The following is a 19,029-nucleotide window of genomic DNA, read 5'->3' as shown; positions in this document are numbered from 1 at the left end:
ATCTCTGGAGCTCTGCCCTGGCCAGGGATGCTTTTGGGCTGTCCATCGTGGCCACGTGGTGCTGGTAAATGTAAACAAGACAAACAAAACAAACCCCTGCCCCAAGGAAGGCGGTGGTGGCGCCTGGGCTCCACCAGCTCTGCAGGGCCACCCTCACCAGCCCCTACTGCTCCTTCTGCCCCGTGGGCTCGGGGGGTGCCTTCTTGGAGTCCACACAAGCACCCTGAGCCCCTGCAACCCTGTTCTTGAGGTGCTTGGTCTGGGAGAGCTTGGAGAGCGGGATGCCCAGGGGTGTCCTCATCTCCTCGGGTGCCCTCTGGCTCTCTTGGGGCAGGGGGCTGAAGCGCTGGCCCGGCGCTCTGCCCGCGCTCGGGGCCACGTGCCCGGGCGCTGTGGCCTTGCTGGGGCTCAAGGCTTTGCTCTGCCAGTAGGGCTGGCTGCCTGCAATGGTCTTTTTGGGTTCTGCCCCCTCCCCTGCGTGCTTGGAGGCCCTGAGGGGTTTCTCGTGCGTTGGGGAGCAGGAGAGCTCCTTGCCCGGCTCCCTGCCCGCCCTCCTGGGCCGGTAGCGTGGGTAGATGTGGGTGCCCTGTGGGGGAGAGAGCAGAGACACAGTGAGCTCGGGCTGGAGGAAGGGTGCTGCTCCCTGCAAGGACACCTCTTCACCTGGGCCAGCTGAAAATCCCTCTTTCCCTCGCCCAAATTCAGGGGCAGCTCGGAACTGTTGGGGAGGATGAGACAGGAAAGCCTTATAAATATGATTGTCTGGCAAAAGGTTTTGAGAATATGGAAACTATAAGCGAGATTGAAATGAAAGCAAGCTTTGAGATCCCTCAGTTACTGAACAACTGGAAAACAATGGCATGGCCAGCTGAAGGTGATCCCCTTGTGATGGAACAACACCCTCTGCTTGCAGACAGGCCCAAGGGTCAGAGCAGACCCTGCCTGCTTGGCAGAAGGGGCCCAAAGAGGAGTTTGTAGGGTTTAAAATGTAACACAGTGTGGTAATGTAATGATTCTTATAGGCTGTATGTAAATGCTATAGGATTTGTATCTTGTACTAGATTGGTTAGTGAGAATTAGAACATTCAACACAGAAGAAGATTTATTGTATTGGAATGGGAACCCCTCTCTTTTACCCTTTTATGCTCTTACTTTTTTACTCCTTTATGCTCTTACCATCTCACCCTCTCATCCTCTCTCCCCCTCTCTTCTCTCAGTCCTGCTCTGAGCTGTGGCTGCAGCTCCCAGCAGGGCCCTGCACTTGGCCCTTTGCAATAAACCCCAAATCCTAAAAGGCCCCTGCACTTGGCCCTTTGCAATAAACCCCAAATTCCAAAAGGCCCCTGCACTTGGCCCTTTGCAACAAACCCCAAGTTCCAGACCTGGCTGCAGAGATCTCTGCTCTCCATCCGTCCTGACCCTCCTGCCCCCGACACTCCTACAGGAACAGCCTCAAATATTAACCCAGGCTGCTCATCTGGTACCAAACACTGACACTCCCCAAGCAGCCCTGGCAGTCTGGAGGCTGCCCCGAGCCAAGTCCCTCCTGCCTGGAAATCCAGGACAAGGCTCTCAACACTGAACACCCACGTGAATCATCCCAGGCCTCACGTCAGCCCCGAGAGCATTCAGTCACCCAGAGCCATCCTGTGGCACCAGGTGACAGCCAGGAGCAGATGAAAGGATGGATGGAGGGCTGGGAGAGGAGACAGCAGAGAGCTGCAACACCACTGTGGGGGTGGCTCTCTCAGCTGGGTTGAGACACACGCTTGGCTCGGGTCTGAGCACCATTAATCCTAATTCTAGACTGGGTAAGGTTGTCACACATGGCTGTGGCCACCAGATGTTTATCTCCCCTTTGGGTGTGCCCGTGCCATGATCTGGAGGTGTGATTGCACCTGTGCAGAGGTACCAGGGGAGGTGAGATCTGGTGAGATCTGGTGAGCCAAGGTGCAGGTGGCAGGAGGAGCTGGGGCCAGCAGGCTGCAGAGCTGGCTGTGCCAACCTGCCCTGCCTCTGCAGCGACCCTCACTGTGCTACTGCTGTGGCCCAAAGGCCTCCCTGGTCCTGGAGCTGACACCTCCTCCTTTGGCCAGGAGAGTTGTGTTAAAGCAGTTTAGCTTAGGTAGTCCGAGATTGATTTAATTAGGTGCTTAAAATCAGTGCTAAGGCCTGAGATGGCTTCAGGTGAGAGGGATTAAGGGTGATTTAGCTTTTCTTCCTCTGAGCTCATCATGTGCCTGAGCTGGGTGGTGGCTCCTGACATGCTCTGGCTCTTGGGAAGGAGTTAAACCATGGCTTAAACCAAGTATCCCACCCCAGGAACCTGCACCCTGTCCCTCCTGCCCACCAGCAGAATGAGGCAATGCTTGCCCAGGAGAGCCTGAATCCTGCTGGGTGCTGAGCACTCCTCTGGAAGCCTTTGGAGAGACTCTGAGCTCTGTGAAATCAGCAATTCCTGCAGATGTTGCCTTTTAGGAGGGGTGGCTGTGTTGTGGATGGACATGGCTTGGCCAGAGCTTTGAGGTGTGATGGTTTGAGTGGAGCTGTGGGAGGAGGAGGAGGCTGGACTCGGCTTCCATGTCATTGTGGGCACTCTTTGGGAAGGAGATTGGCTAGAAGGGGCAGGAGGGGTGGGATGGTGGTGGGGAATGGTGGTTCCTGGCTGCAGGATGTGCTGCTGTGGTTGCACTGGGCTTTTTGTGGTGCTATGGTGTAACCCCAACCCGTTACTGGTCTGGAGAGAAACCCCACTGTGGGCTGGGTGAACTTCTACACTGTATTTGGGCCCCATTCCCAGTGGCTCCAGCGTTTGGGATGCAGTTTGGCAAGGAAGAGGCTGATGTGGAGTAGATGTTGGTGCTGCTCAGCTCTCCACAGCTCATTGTCCAGTGGTCACTCTCTGCTAAAAACCTGAGCCACACCAAGGCTCCATCCTGGCCAGACCTGAAGATGCTGCTGCCCCTGTTCCTCATCATCTGCCAGGGATGGTCAGCAGAGTCCTGTGCCCAGGTGAGGGCCCCCATGTGGCTGTGGAGCTGCTGGGGTGGGGATTTTCCCTGTCACTGAGGGGAAAGCTCTGCTCTGCACAGACCTGGGGGCTCTGCAGGTGGGAGAGGGGCAGGACAGGACCCAGGTGTCCCTGTCCCTCCTCCTCCTCGAGGCTGCTGTGCATCCAGCTGAATGGGGTTGTGTATTTAGGGAAGGTGATTTCCAGAGAGAATTTGGTTTCCATGACATGGAGAACATGATGTTTGCCCTGAGTGAGCCTCCACCTGTGTTTTGGGCTATGCTGGGCAATGGGCCAGCACCTAAGAAATGTGGACCCAGGAAAAAAAAAATATTTGGGAAAATTGGTAGTGATTTCTGTCAAATTTGAGTTTTCAACAGTTAATCAAGGGTTACTTCAATTTATTCTTTTTACACATGGGAGAAACTCTTCCCTGCACCTCTCCACTGCTTGCTGGCTTTCCTAACCCTGATGCTGTGCTAATTATCTGCCTCTCATCAAAGGGCCAGAACAAGTTACTGCAGGAACACCAGCGTGCCCAGCCGTCCCCAGCGAGGTGGCACCTGGGACCTGGGTCACAGAGCATCAAAGAGCTCGGAGCTCCTTGCCCTGCAGGGCTCAGGGGTATTTGATGTGCAAGGATTAAAGCTCTGAGCTCCCTGTCGCTGGCTGGGAAGGGAGAAGCAAGTGGACTCTGGGATGGTACATTTAATTCCCTGTAAATAGAGATTAGATGCTCAGCTGGGGTAACCTCAGGCAGTTTCAGTGATTTCAGCTGCTGGTTTAGCCCTGGGGGTTTGAATGCCCCAAAAACAGCGGGTGGGGAGCCGTGAGAAGCTGGAATGCTTGGCAGAGGTGCAGGAGGTTGCAGAGCTTGGGTGGAAATCAGGGGTGGCAGTGTCATCACCCCTGGGCGGGACAATGCTGTGGAGGGGATGCTGCTGTGACCTCCTGGCAGTTCTGGCCTGCTCCCCAGGGAATTGCAGCAGGGTGCTGGCCCTGCGTGGTGACAGGGCCTGGCGTCACTCGTGGCTCAGCCACAAAGCTGCTGACTGTGGCACTCACCCACAGAGGCTGCTGTCCCTGTTTCTCTGCTGCTAATTACCTGTCCGAGCGCTTTCCCTTTGATGCTAATCACCCTGGCAAGGCCTGGAAAACAAGCCTGAGAAGGACACGCCTGCATGCACAGTCTGTCCCCAGCTGGGTGTGATGGGCTGTGGATGGAGCTCAGAGCCCCAGCACATCTGTGCAGCTGTGCCTGGAGCTCCAGCCCCAGCCCAGAGCTGTGGGGATCATCTTTAATTACCAAAACCCTTCCCTTTAACAGCCATCCCCACTGCTGGACACCGAGAACTGTGGCACGGCCACTGCATCTTTGTCACCTCTCAGGTGACCATAGCCACATGCAGGGTGTTATTCTCTATGGGAATCTCATCTCAGCATCTAGGACAGCACCAAAGGTTGGGATGACAGCAAAACTCAGGATGACATCACACCTCGCTTGAGCTGACTGGGTCACCCCCAGGTTTGCAAACGTTTGTAGGGTGGAGAAACAAAGGGTTACAGCAGGAAGTCCTACCTGGGCAGCACTGCTGGGGTAGGAGCCGTTTCCATCCAGGATGGCACAGGGCAGCATGGGCCTGATCTCCACAGCCGTGCTCCTCCTCTTGGTCATGTCCAGGTGCTTCAGGGAGGGGAGGCTGCCCAGGGGGCTGATGAAGGTGCCCCTGCTGATGTGGGGGTCACTGAGCTTCCTCTGCATGGGCAGGATCTCCCCGTTGTGGGTGACGTCCGAGTTGGTTCTGCGCAGGGGCCCGTAGCGATCCCTGGCCTCGAAGTACTCGTCGGAGATGGAGGAGGCGTTGGAGCGGCGGTAGCTGTGGTCAGCAGAGCTGCTGGAGTAGCTCTCCTGGTCACTGAGGGTGAGGAACTCCTCTTCCTCCTCCTCCTCCTCTTCTCCCAGCCCGTTGTGGGCGCAGGGAGGCCCTTTGCCCTCCTGTGGAGCTGCTGCTGGCTGGGCACGGCAGCTCTCCCTGGCAGCCCGGCTGGGCTTCTCCTCCCGCTCCTGCTTCACAGCCGCGTGCTCAGCCAGGGCTGGCTGTGTGTCACCCTGCAGGGCAGTGCTGCTGTCACAGGCTGTGGTGACTTTGGTCATGATGACACCGACAGGGACGGTCCTTGGCCTTGGAACTGGAGGCTTCACATCCTCCAGTGCCTCCTCCTGTGGCTTCAAATGGTGGCCCAGAGGTGAAGAGGAAAATGTCCCCACTTGCCTCGTTGTCCAGCTGACACCCTCGATGGGGGTGCTCGTGGGGGCTGCAGGAGCTTCCACGGGGAGCTGTGGGATCTGTCTGTGGCTGGGGGACAGCAGAGGCAGCTCCTGCTCTGAGTTCTTCCTGGCCTCCATCTCCCTGTTCTTCAGCATCTGCCGGTGCTGGGCGCTGGCCTGGGACACGTCGCAGACTTTGATGCGGTTCATCTGCGACAGCTTCACGTTCTTCACCTTGGGGTCGATGATGTTGATGTAGCCCAAGACCTCGCTGCCGGGCTCGGGGTCAGGCTCCACCCAGGTGGGCAGGTAGTCAAACATGTTGGCTTTCTCCAGGTTCAGGAGGCCGGGGTGGATGAGCGGGGAGAGCTCAGCCACGTCCCCATGCCGCTCGCCCCCCTGGCCCTCGGGAGGTGCTTTGCCTTTGTTGTCACTCTTCTGGTTTTTGTCCTGGTTCTCAGATGAGGTTTTGCTGATCTGGTCGGCGCTCTTGGCCTTCACCAGGGCGTATTTGGGGTTTATCAGCTTCTTCACCACGGCGTTGGCGGGGGTCACGGGCACCACGGAGGGCAGTGTCACAGGCTCGGGCTCGGGCTCTTCACCCATGGAGATGGACTTGAGGCTCACCCCCTTGGACATGAGGTAGAGCTCCTGGAACTGCTTGTCAAAGGCCTCCACCACCTGGCCCGACAGGACTGTGATGACGTTCCGGTCCGTCCTCGCCGCAGACCAGGTGAAGCTGGAACAGAAACACAGTGGAGACTCTCAGCTGGTAAATAACACCTCTCCCCAGGCCTGGCCTTCTCCAGGGACTGATGGTGCCAGCAGGGACATGAGCTCACTGTGAACATAATAATGGGATTGACAAAATAGCTCCCATCCCAAATTAGAGTGAAGGGTTGAAGTCCTGAGCACAGTGGGACTTGAAGTAAAAAGAAGAGGAATTTGCAGGGGGTCAGTGCCTTAGCGTTGGCTGCTTTTCCTGTCTCGGTTTGGGTTAAGAGAAGTGACTCCTAAGTGGATGTGTTATTTGTTATAGCCAGAAAAGAGGAAATGTTCCAGCTCCATGTTTATAAAATTTGTCTTTTAGACCTGAAACCTGACCAGGGCTGGTCGCTTCCTACCTAAGTAAGTTTTCCTTTGAACAAACTGAAAAATACTTTGTGTAGGAAATTGACTGGAAAGCTGAGCTTGGTGTGAGAGCTGGGACAGGCTGTGCTTTGGTGCTCTGGTCCTTCCTTGTGCTCATCAGCACAGAAACACTTGGTGTGTCCCACCACCTCCAAGAAGGGTGGGTGTCCTAGACCTGGTGGTGTAGGGAGTAGTGGGAGCCCCTTAGGACCCACTCCAGATGGAAAATCTCCTCCCAGTTTAGGATGAGGAGAGCAAATCTGGCTTGGGCTCCTGGAGCCTTGGACCACGAGGGTTGGCATTGATCCTTTCACCAACACCTCAGTGGGGTGGGCAAGAGGAGACGTCTCTGGTGTACCTGTAGGAGCCACACATGGCTCGATCCCCGTCCACGAACATGAACTTCTGGGCCAAAGCCCCCTTGAACTTGGTGGCTGAGCGGGTGAAGAACTCGGTGCCCCCGGTGCTGCGGACGCGCAGGTTCTGCAGGGCAGAGGCAGAGGGGTGGGCAGGGGGGAAGAGCTGCTGTGGCACCACCACCCACCCCTCCAGGGACAGCATCACCCACCCCTCCAGGGACCCCATCACCCACCCCTCCAGGGACAGCATCACCCACCCTCCAGGGACCCCATCACCCACCCCTCCAGGGACCCCATCACCCACCCCTCCAGGGACAGCACCACCCACCCCTCCAGGGACAGCATCACCCACCCTCCAGGGACAGCACCACCCACTGTCACAGACATCTTTTATGGAAAATCCTTTCCTTAGGATTTTTCCTCCTGAGAAGCTGAGAGGCCTCAGGAACAAAATGTAACCAATGGTTATCTGCTGCTGTGGAATGCAACAGGTGCATCTGGGATTGGGCTCATGTGGTTGTTTCTAATTAATGGTCAATCACAGCCCAGCTGGCTCGGACAGAGAGTCTGAGCCACAAACCTTTGTTATCATTCTTTCCTATTCTATTCTTAGCCAGCTTTCTGATGAAATCCTTTCTTCTATTCTTTTAGTATAGTTTTAATATAATATATATCATAAAATAATAAATCAAGCCTTCTGAAACATGGGGTCAGATCCTCATCTCTTCCCTCATCCTCAGACCCCTGTGAACACAGTCACCACCCACCCCTCCAGGAACCCCTCTGGATGCTCCACAGCCCCTCTGAGGAGGGAGAATGTTCCTCATGGCTGGCTCAGAGGAGGCCACAGCGATGGGGAGATGAAATAACTCGCCCAAGGCCACCACGGGCTGGGCTTGGGGAGTTTCCTGCCTTGCCCATGTGCTGCCAGGCTGTGTTCGGCATCTCTTGAACTCGGTGTCTGTGGGCGAGGGCTGTGTGGTGCTGCTGCAATCTATGCAAATGCCACCATGGGAGAGGAGGCTGCTCACCTGCTCCCAGCAGATCTGCAGGGGGTTTCAGGGGGAGGTGGGGACCCCAGGACATCCCACGTGGTGTTTTGTCCTTCCCCACGCTCCCCCTTTGCTGTGCTCCTAAATTTGGCCATCTACCCCTGGTTTTAGGGGCTGGTGGGAAATCAGGCAGTGGGGAAACATCTTTTCACCCTCGGGAAATGAAACCTGGTGATGTGGGAGCAGGTCCCTGGAGTGGAGCTGGGTGTCCTCCCCAGGGAACCCAGTGACGCAGGGGCAGCCCTGGCTCTGTGAAAATGTTTTTGTTCTTTTTTTATCCCCAGGCTGGCTCCTGTCTCTGGCCTCTCCATGGAGGGCACTGGCACATTCCTCAGCAGAGCAGATAGCATCTCCCACAGCAAAGGGGCTCCCTTTGGGTGGGGAGAAAATATTTTCTTGAGAAAGCGCCTGCATTCCTCCTGTTCCTGCCGGGATGTTGGTAAGGCTGTTGCAAAAGGCTCTGTGTCATCACTGGGTCATGCCCTCCATGGCTGTTTCATTGTCTGTTTTGTTTTGTTTTTTAAAGAAAAGCATCGAAAATATTTGTCTTCCCCTCCTCCAGCCTTTCCCATCTGCTTCCCTGGGCTCTCCTCTGTCCCTGGAGACCATGACCAGGCACAGGCCCAAGCCCAGGTACACCCCTGGTCCCTGCTCCCCCATCCCTGGCAGGAAAATTCAGTGCAGCTGATGTGCAAGCCACAACTTTCCTGACTGTGTTTCCAGGGAAGTTCCACTCACTGAACAGAGAAGCTCTGGGAGGGAATTTTTTGCAAATTTCACGTTTTTCTTAGCAAAAGAAAATGCTAAGAAAATGCTTTTTGCCTGCTGTGGCTGGGGCGAAACCGGTGCTGAGCATCCTAATTTCTGCCAGTGTGCTGCACTGAGAGGGCTGGGATGGCAATTGTCACCCCTGTCCCTTATTTTCCCTACACATGGGGTTGCTGAGAGAGCAGTGTCACCCAGGGCTTCACCCTCTGCCCACCACCCACCCAGAGCTGCCCCTTTGCCCAAACCCCAGGAGCAGCTCTGGGTGTTTTCCAGGCAACAACTCTCCTGCTGCTGATCCCTCTCCCTCCTCCTATCAGTGCTGTTGAGTAAAATCTGCTCCTCTAATCCCTGCTGAGGCAGGGGTGAATCACCCAGCCCTTGCTCAAGCCGGTTGCTAATTGCCACCGAGATAACGAGGGGACGTTTCGTTAACATCTCCTGCCTTGAGAAGCAGCTCCCAGACTCTGCCCTACTTTCCCTCACCTCCTCCTGCACCCCGTGCCAGCCAGCTGGCTGCAATATGTGGCAAATCCCAACTTCCAGACATTTGCCGAGCTCTGCAGGTGTTCTCCTGCTTTTCCAGTCCTGCCACCGGGGCTGCTAATGCAGGAAAACACCGGCGTGCGTCAGCGCTGGCTTTTCTGGTCTTGGAGCAGCAGCAGCCTGCGGGATCCCAGGCTCCCCAGGGAGCTTGGGCTCGGGTAAAAGCTGGGCTGTGTTTGCTGTAATTGTTGGCAGCAGGCACTGGGGAGGGAGGCCGTGAGGTTCTGGGGGTCCCTGAGCCCCATTCCCCCTCCTTGTGCCAGCCAGGTGTGAGGGTGTCGTGGCTCCTGCGTGTTCCTGCTCAGCCAGGGCCTGGCCCTCACCCACCCTAAGCAAATCTGGGGAGCTTGCCCGGGCACGGGCCCTCCTGGAGGGCATTTGGCAGCGGGCACGCTGACGTCAGGAGCAGCAACATCACTGCTGTGCCAAGCAACAGGCCAGGCTGGGCCAGGAGCCCCCCAGTGGGGCTGCGGGGCTGCTCTGGAGTGTTTGCATCCCATGCTGGTGATGGGGGCACAGCCTGGGACTGTCCTGTGGCTGCAGTGAGGGTCCCTGCTCTGGCTGCTGCTGCTGCTGAGGCTGGAACAACCCTCTGTCCTCTCCTCTGCCCCTTCTTCTGCCTTTGCTCTGTGACCAGGTGATTTTCTCTGCACCCCCTGCTCGCACAGGGGTGTGGAAGGGGAATCCCAGAATCACTTGGGAATCCCAGAATCTCACTTGGAATGAGATTTAAGGGGCCTTAAATCTCATTCCAACCCCCTGCCACGGGCAGGGACACCTTAAACTAGACCAGGTTGCTCCAAGCCCCATCCAAGCCACCCCTGCACTGGCAGCCATCCCCCCTTGTGCTTCGCCTTCCCTGCTTTTCCATGGGATTCTGCACAGGAGTGATTCCATGTGCATCCATGGATCCTGCTGGGGCTGACAGGAAAATGGGGCTGGGAAAGCCACTGGGGTGTCTGCCTGTGCTGGGAATGTCACTGGGGTGTCTGCCTGTGCTGGGAATGTCACTGGGGTGTGTGCCTGTGCTGGGAATGTCACTGGGGTGTCTGCCTGTGCTGGGAATGTCACTGGGGTGTCTGCCTGTGCTGGGAATGTCACTGGGGTGTGTGCCTGTGCTGGGAATGTCACTGGGGTGTCTGCCTGTGCTGGGAATGTCACTGGGGTGTCTGCCTGTGCTGGGAATGTCACTGGGATGTCTGCCTGTGCTGGGAATGTCACTGGGGTGTCTGCCTGTGCTGGGAATGTCACTGGGGTGTCTGCCTGTGCTGGGAATGTCACTGGATGTGTGCCTGTGCTGGGAATGTCACTGGGGTGTCTGCCTGTGCTGGGAATGTCACTGGGATGTGTGCCTGTGCTGGGAATGTCACTGGGATGTGTGCCTGTGCTGGGAATGTCACTGGATGTGTGCCTGTGCTGGGAATGTCACTGGGGTGTCTGCCTGTGCTGGGAATGTCACTGGATGTGTGCCTGTGCTGGGAATGTCACTGGGATGTCTGCCTGTGCTGGGAATGTCACTGGGATGTCTGCCTGTGCTGGGAATGTCACTGGGGTGTGTGCCTGTGCTGGGAATGTCACTGGGGTGTCTGCCTGTGCTGGGAATGTCACTGGGGTGTCTGCCTGTGCTGGGAATGTCACTGGGGTGTCTGCCTGTGCCCATGGCTGTTGGTTTCCTGGTGCTGGCATCACCTGTGGCACTGCCCAGCACAGTGACAGCACTGAGGGCACCCTTGGCAGCTGCCAGGGCCTGGGGCACTGTGGGAGCCTCCCTGCTCTGCTGCCAGCCCCTGCTGGGGCGGAGGCTCTGGAAAAGGGGAAAATCGGGTTTTTAATTCCAGCCTCTGACTTGTGGTGGCTGCTGCTGGTCCTGCCCCCGGGGCAGCAGCTGGGGACAGCAGGGACCCAGCCCTGGCACAGCATCTGCTGCTCCCTGTCCCTCAGGAGGGGCTGAGCTCACAGGTTTGCCCTGGGCTTTGCTGTGCCCACCCCTGCAGGGCTGCACCCTCGCCCTCTCCTCTGTCCCAGCCCCAGCACTGGTGGGTACCAGCAGCACCCTGGGCTTTCTGCTCCAGCTTTGCTGGGTGTAAATCCACATCCCATCCTCTCACCCACCTGTCCAAGCTGCTCCTGAATTTGGGCATCACCTCCAGCTTTGGCTACAGCAAAAAATGAACTGAACTCTCCACAACTGGGGTTGTGATTGCCCAAGACAGGAGGGAGCAGAGCTTAAAATTCTGATTTTCTCCTGCATTTGGAGGAGGCTCCCCAGCTCCAGGTCAGCCCTACCTTCAGGTGTCCAGCGTGCATGTGGGCTCGCTCACACATCTGCAGGAAGTGCTTCACGTTGGTCTCATCCAGGATGATGTAGACCCCCACTTTCCTCTTGAAGCCAGCGTCCAGGAGGTCCTTGAAGATGTCCACGTCAGTGAACATGTCCATGACCACAGCAATGACCTGCAGAGGGGACAGGGGACACGAGGCTGGGTGGCCTGGGACAACCAAGGTACAGTCAGAGCTTGGTTTTGTGAGAGGCAAAGCAAAGTGCTCCCTGTAGGAGGCTGGAATTTGGGCTGGAATTCGGGCTGGAATTTGGGCTGGGGGAGCCCAGGATTGCCCCCAGTCTGAGGATGGAAAGTCCTCCCATTCCTCTGCTGTCACTGTGGAAAGTTTGATCTCCAAGAGAGGTAGATGTGGCACCTGGGGACATGGTTTAGTGGTGGCCCCGGCAGTGCTGAGTTAATTGTTGGACTTGATTGAGTTAATTGTTGGACTTGATGGTCTTTGGATGTTTTTTTTTCAACTCTGACCATTTCAGTGGTGATCCAAAGCATCATCTATTGATGAAAAACCAGTTACTGAGGGTGAATCTAACTTTCCTGCCTCTAAAGGCTTCACAAAATTCAGAGTCCAGTTTGTGGCTGAGAAGTTTGGTGTCCCTTTGCTGTCAGCATTGCAGGGAGCATCAGAAGGAGAAGCTCTTGATGCACAATGATCACAGAATTGCTAAGGTTGATAAAGACCTGCAGGATCATCAAACCCAGCCACTGAGTGGTGTGTCCATCTGTCCTGCTCTCACTGCCCAGCCTGGGCTGCTGCTTCTCCTGCACAGCATCCCTGCTTCCTCCCAGGCTGTGTGGGAGGAGCAGAGCCAGGACAACAGTGCCAGCACCTGTGGTCACAGGGGTTTTCAGGAGAAGGAAGAGACGAGAATGTTGACTCCATGTTCAGAAGGCTCAATTTATTATTTTATGATATATATATTACATTATAACTAAAAAGAAAAAGAAAAGGTTTCCTCAGATGCTAACTAAGCTAAGAATAGAAAAGAAAAGAATGATGACAAAGGCAGCTCAGTCCTTGATTGGCCATGAATTATAAACATCCAAGAGGGGCCAATCACAGATGGACCTGTTGCATTCCACAGCAGCAGATAACCATTGCCTACATTCTGTCTCTGAGGCCTCTCGGCTTCTCAGAAGGAAAAATCTTAAAGAAAGGATTTTTAGTGAAAAGATGTGTGCGACAAGCACCCCGAGCAGTGACAGCTGTGTTTGTCACATGGCAGTGTCACTGATACCCACAGGCTGCACCCAGGGCGTTTGCTGCTGTGCCAGCCACAGCTGGGGCTGACAGGAAAATGGATCTGGGCCACGCTGGGAATGTCACTGGGATGTGTGCCTGTGCTGGGAATGTCACTGGGATGTCTGCCTGTGCTGGGAATGTCACTGGGATGTCTGCCTGCGCCCATGGCTGTTGATTTCCTGCTGATGCCATCACCTGTGGCAGTGAGCAGCAGCTCATGGCAGGCAGAGGGGCTGGAGGCAATCCCAGGGCAGCTCCACAGGGATTTCTGCCTCCCCTCAGCCCAGGGGGAAGGCATCAGGGAGCTGGTTTGTCCTTGTGCCATGGCTGGAATTCCTCCCATGCCCGTGGCTGTTCCTGGAAGGTGCCCTGGGCTGGGCCAGGTGGGCGCTCTTGCCCTTCCCTGCTGGCCATGGCACGTGGCTGAGCCAGGGGGACGCCAGGGAGACCCCAGGCTGCTCCTCCCTCCCTCAGGAAGGGGCTGGGATGGTGCTGGGTGCTTGCACACTCAGACACCTCCAGCCCAGAGCTCTCAAAGCACCCTGAGCTGCCTTTTAATTAGCTCTGTGCCACAGGACGTGGAGAGCTTTAATTAAGCAGAGGATTGTTATGACACTGCTGGCTCTTCCCTTCCTTTTCTGCAGGCCATGGGGGGAAGAGCAAGGCAGTGTGGGGAGCCCCAGCCCTGCTGTCCCTGCTGCCACCCTGGTGTCCCCAGCCCTGACCACACCGCAGCATTTTGGGAGGTGCCACGGAGCCAGGTGAGGGGGCACTTTGTGGCTTTGCTACTCGATTTTAACCGATTTCCCATTTTTCCTCGGTCCAGAGCCTCCCCCCAGGCTTTGTGAAAGGCTGAACCCTCACTCCCCTGTGCACCCACTCGTGTGCTTTGCTCATCCTTGTCCTGGCGGGGAAACCGAGGCAGGAACCAACTGCTGGATTTGCATGGATGCGAAGTGGGACGGGTTCAAAGCTACTCTGGGAGCTCTGGGCTCGCATTTGCCACGTTCAGCAAAAAACTGGGGAGGAGCTGAGCTGTGTTCCGTGAGTCCTGGGCAAGGGACACCTTGGTGGGACAGTGTGGGTTTGGTGGCAGAGGGTTTGGTGGCAGAGGGTTTGCTTCTGACCCTGATTCTCCATGCCCATGCCACTTCTCCTGTGTGCTGTGTTTTCTCTGGGAAAAGTTGAGCACTTGTGAAATGGGCATGAGGACAGCGCTGACCTTCATTTTGAGGGACAAGAACATTTTCCCACCATGGTCCCAGCAGTGCTGAGGCCTTGGCTCTCTGCTCGAGGGTGTGAGGGAGTTTCTCAGGGCTGTGGGCAGGGCACTGTGCCCCGTGCCAGCCCTGCTCACACACTGCAGGCAGTGCCCAGGGTGCCCAGCCCTCAGCCACCTGCCCACGTTTGAACCCAATTCCTCCTGCCCAGCTGGTGCCTCCTGTCACTGCTCAGCTCCTGCTTCCCTCCCTGCTGTGTCTTGCCTGCAGGACAGGCTTGGCCCTGGTTTGTCACCAGGATCTCACTCCAATGTGCCAACACTGGAGCACGGGATGGGCGGGAGAGCGAGGATGAGGCAGCTCCTCATGGGGGGACTGTCCCTGCCTGGGTGACATCTCCTGCTGGAATCTGTCCCTGTCTGGGTGAATTCTCCTGCTGGGATCTGTCCCTGCCTGGGTGAATTCTCCTGCTGGGATCTGTCCCTGCCTGGGTGAATTCTCCTGCTGGGCTGCCTGGGCTTGAACCCTGGGGTGCCAAACCCTGGCCCAGGGATCCTCTGCAAAGAGTGGAGGCCTGTCTGCTCTGCAGCAGTGCAATCCTGCCTGCTCTTTGCTCCCCAGCTTGGGGAATGGGGTTGCCTGCAGCAAGCTGTGCCACCTGGCTGTGAGGAGCCAGCCTGTCCCTTGTCCCTGTCACCTCTGCCAGGGCACTGCTTGTGTGCTGGACATTCCCTTTGCTGAAGCCCTTTTGCTGCTGTGTCATCCCAGGAAACTTCACCATCCTTTTGCCATTCTCTGGGAGGGTACAGAGGAAATCAGCCCGAAATCTGCAGCTGGAGGCTCCCAGTGCCCATGAAGGTGAAGCTTTTCTTGCCAGGGTCCCAGGAGCTGCCAGAATCCATGGGGTACAGCAGCTGTGCAGGAGCTGGGTCCCAAATCCCTGTATCCCCTTTGCTGGACACTGGGAAATGCTGTTGGGATTTTTGGAACAGCTTTGATGAGCACCTAAACTGCAGGATCATGTTTTATAGAGGAAGTTGCAGCTCTTTATTGTCTCACTGTGAATCATCAGATAATGACTTCTGGGGTGCACCACGTGGGCATTCAATAAATTAGGCAGGCACCAAGGCACAATTAGAGGAAGAGTGTTGGGATGGAGGAGAGGTGGGACAAGTAACATTAATAATTGCTCTCCCCTGTCGACCCTTTCATCCAGGAACAGCAGAAGGTTTTGTAAACAGTAATTAATAGGGCCTCCCAACCTTCTCTGGAAGTTGCTCAGGGTAATTACATCACCACAATCCCAACCTGGAACCTCAAGTGAAGACAGGAGGTCAGAGTCACTGCTCTCTCCCCTGGCTCTGGGCCAAGGTCAATGTTTGCATGCTCTGGTTTCTGGTCAGAGAGAGCCAAGACAGGAGGAGGAGGAGGAAGATCTTCCTCCCTTCCACCATAGAATCATTAAGGTTGGAAAAGACATTCAGGATTGTCAACTCCTTGGACCCATCACCACTTGTCACCAGCCCTGAGCACTGAGTGCCACATCCACAGATTCCTTGGACACCTCCAGGATGGACTCCAAACCTCTCTGGGCAGCCCCTTCCCGTGCCTGCCCACCCTTTCCATGAAGAAATTGTTCCTGATGTCCAACCTGAGAGCTCTGCAGCCTGAGGGATCCTCAGCAAGGAGGAGACAGCCGTGCCATGCTCAGCCTGGTGAAGGTCTCTGGGGTGAACCCCTCACCAGCTCTGCTTGCTGGCCACAAAGATGGCATTTTCAGGGACCTGGCCACAGGATCCTGCCTCTCCTTTCTCCAATTCACTCCCAGCAAGAGGAGGGGATCATTTGCATCTCCCTCTCTGGGTTAGAGGCAGCGTTTGGCCTCGTTCCTGTGAGCACCAGGGCTCCTCTGACCCTCAGAGCGGCCTCACATCCCTGGGATTCCTCACCCTGAGAGCCTGTGTGACCTCCCAGCACCAGCACTGCTCCCATGGGCTCTGAACTCTGCTGGGCCAGCCCCAGAGGACTTTGCTCTCCTGGCCGTGGGACAGCAAGTGACACAGCGGGGTTTGGGGCTGGCACCGGGGCAGGGAGAGCGTCTGGGACAGCGTCTGGAGCAAGGGTCATCCTCTGGCAGGGACCTGAGCCTCTGCCAAGCCTGTGCTCCTGTGCAGGAGAGCACGTGGGCAGGGATCTCCCCAGGGAGGACAGAGCACCTGGACAGTGTGTGTGACATCTGATGGTGGCAGCAGGACGGTCCCTTTGCCCACTCGCGGCTCCCTCAGCCAAACCCTTTCACCTCTGAGCTGCTGTGGAGACCCTGAGCCCTGGCAGAAATCAGCAGGGTGGTCGAGCCCAGTGTCCCCCACCCTCAGGAGCACCCACAAGTTGTCACCTGGGCTGCACTGTGTGACAGCAGGTTCAGCTGCAAGGAATTCTGTGCTTAAATACAGGATGGGAGATCATGGAAGAACCCCACTCTCCTAAACTCCTGCACCCCCAGACCCTGCAGCACCAAGCACTCACCCATCTCTACGTTTCCTGAGGCACCATAAGCTCCAAGCAGGCTCCTGCATGCCACCAGTGGTGTCACCATGTCTCACCCCACAGTCAGAGCCCGTCTGGAGCAGGAGGCAGAGCCCAGCCCCGCTCAGGGCCATCGAGTGCCGGGGATGAGCACAGCAGCATCAGCCCTGGCCACGTCCCCGAATCCTGGAGAGGCTCCAGGGGAGGTGGGGATGTGCCTGACTCAGCTCTGGGAGCAGGAGCAGGGTGTGGGATGACTCAGGAGGGCAGGTGGGAAGCGGTGAGTAGGCAAAGGCAGGCGGGAGCTGCCAGCCCGAGTCGGAAAGACCCGAAGATGAGACATTGTTTGTTGTGGGATTGTGCTCCCATCCTCCATCCCACGGGGTGGCAGCTCTCCCTTCCCTCTGCCCTCGCTGCAGAGTGCTTTGGCAGGGAAAATGCCACAGGGGAGGACAAGTCACCTCGACTTGTGTGAGGTGACAGTGGCCAGAGATGGCTCCTGCCCACAGCCCTGACACCCCCAACAGCCATTCCTGAGATCCTGCTGCCTTGGATGTTTTGAGATGTTCATTTTCCTGCCTGAGCTGGTCTGAAGAGGCTCTGCTGGCTGCATGTCACAGGATTCCCTCTCTCCTAGCAGGACCTGCAAACACCAGCACTATCTCTGGAGCAGCCAGGTGGACCTGATGCATCCCAGCCTGTCCCCTCTGCTCCACAGCTCCCCTGGCAGGCTCTCCCTGTTGCCCTGCTGGAACATCCTTTGGTTGGGAAGCTCCTTCCTTCATGATTCTGGATGCACAGAACTCAAGGAGCTTCAAAGCACCAAGAAACCAGCAGGTACCAACCCCTCCTGGGACTGGGTCACTGGGAAGCACCAGCAGCACCTTCTCACCTCTGACCTTCAGCACGGGCCAGCATCTCCCTCCTTCCCTGGGTGATGGATGGCTCATGCATGCCCACTCCCTGCTCCTCGCCTTGACGCCACAAGGGAGGACAAGTCTGAACCCAAATCCCTTCAGCATCTGCCCAGCCTTGTCCCTCCCCTCACCAGCTCATCCTCGTCCTCTAAACGCCAGGATAAGCCAGCCTGGAGCCCCACAGCCATCCCAGGCCAAACTTGGCCCTCGTGTGAGTCAGAGCTAGACCAGGAGCTTTGGCCACTTTCCCCCAGGGTCACAGACTGGACGGGTGGTGGACACAAGGACTGAGGCCAGGCCATGACCCCAGGGTCAATACTGGACAGCTGGTGGACCCAGGGCCTGAAACCAGGACACAATCCCAGGTTCCTGCATGGTGTCACACCGGGAATAATGATTGTGGAGTGCCTGGGACCATGGGCTCAACCCATTTTTCTCCCCAGCAGCCCTGCAGGGACCCTGGGATGAGCAGAGCTGCTGTGTGGATATTGGGAAGGGCTGTGCTGAGCCCAGCTAGCAGCATCCACAGCAAAACCTGATCCTCAAATATTATAGGAAGGATATGAAGGATATGAAGGATATCCTTCTCAGCCAGTGAATAGGACAAATTAAGATGTTGGCGATGATTAGGATGAGTATTGCGATTAGGAAGAATAGTAGGTAGGTGAAAAATTTTGTGATATAGGAGGCTGAAGCTATAGATCACGTTGCGAATTGTAGGATAGATCATGATTATATTGGTTACAAAGAAAAACCTGCAGGCTCGGCCCCGCTGCTCGGGCAGAGCTCCCCGCAGGACAGGGATCGGAGCAGGACGCCCTGGGGCCAACCCTGCCCGGTCCCCGCGGCGCACCCCTCACCTTCTGAGCCTGGCAGATCATCTTCCTCACCACCTCCTTGATGTGCGCCTGGCCCTCGATGGGCGGCTGCATGTACACGGTGGCCCTGGTGACCCCGCGGTAGGCGATGGTCTCGGGCCAGCCCAGGTCCAGCTGCGGGATGGAGCGGTCCGACCTCTGCGGCCAATACTCCAGGGAAGGCGCCACGTCCTGCTCGTCCCCTTGGCTGTTCCTGTCGCCCTCGCTGTCCCCGCTGCCGTGCCGCGGGATGTACTCGGAGCCGGGGTCGTAGGTCTCCAGCGTGTCCAGGATCTTCTTCAGCTCCAGCTCGGACAAGAAGTCCCTGATGTTCTCCCTCTTCAGGACTTCATAGAAGGCGTCGGGGCCGCGGGAGGCCAGCGCCTCCAGGGCCAGGCGTTGCTCCTCGCTGTAGAAGAACTCGGGCTTGGACTCGCTGGACCTCCAGTTGACGTGGCTGTCGTCCAAGCACTGTACCTGGGAGAAAGCCATGGTGACCCCGCACGCCGGTCCCCTCTGCCGAGGGAGCTCCGAGCCCCCAGCGAGCGCCGGACGTCGGCAATAAATAGGAATTAATTATTCTCCAGTCTTTAAATACACAGTTTGCTTCACCCTGCCCGGCTCCAGGCGCAGCTTGGGGAAGGCACCGCTCCCTTTTCCAACGGCTCTGCCACGCAGGAGCTCTTCCTGCCGGGGAGGAGGCTTTGGATTCTGCCTTGCCCCGGGCTCCAGGCAAGGAAAACGCGGAGCTGCCCCCAGCAGGGGCTGCGTGGCGGGGCAGACAGCCCCAGGTGT

At 56.9% G+C, this 19,029-nt stretch overlaps 1 protein-coding gene across 1 annotated transcript; it reads right to left on the bottom strand.

Moving 5' to 3' along the window:
• Positions 1 to 163: 163 nt before the first annotated feature.
• On the bottom strand, positions 164 to 18,726 carry FAM83G (family with sequence similarity 83 member G). The gene is made up of 5 exons (XM_036392666.1): positions 18,238 to 18,726; positions 11,419 to 11,586; positions 6,769 to 6,893; positions 4,590 to 6,018; positions 164 to 586 (listed from the first exon to the last, which is right to left on the bottom strand). Exons 1-5 carry the CDS (start codon positions 18,724 to 18,726, stop codon positions 164 to 166), a joined length of 2,634 nt encoding a protein of 877 aa, XP_036248559.1.
• Positions 18,727 to 19,029: the final 303 nt, after the last annotated feature.

This window comes from Molothrus ater, chromosome 16 (genome assembly GCF_012460135.2).
Source record: "Molothrus ater isolate BHLD 08-10-18 breed brown headed cowbird chromosome 16, BPBGC_Mater_1.1, whole genome shotgun sequence".
In the NCBI taxonomy this organism is placed as follows: Eukaryota; Metazoa; Chordata; class Aves; order Passeriformes; family Icteridae; genus Molothrus; species Molothrus ater.
Note: the sequence above shows the minus strand (reverse complement) of the source record. Positions and strands in the feature narration are given on the sequence as shown.

Coding starts and splice junctions, on each gene's coding strand:
- FAM83G (XM_036392666.1), bottom strand. CDS start 18,726: ATGGCTTTCTCCCAGGTACAGTGCTTGGACGACAGCCACGTCAACTGG. Junction 11,587..18,237: donor TGATCTGCCAGGCTCAGAAG/GTGAGGGGTGCG, acceptor TCCCCTCTGCAG/GTCATTGCTGTGGTCATGGA. Junction 6,894..11,418: donor TGCACGCTGGACACCTGAAG/GTAGGGCTGACC, acceptor TCTGCCCTGCAG/AACCTGCGCGTCCGCAGCAC.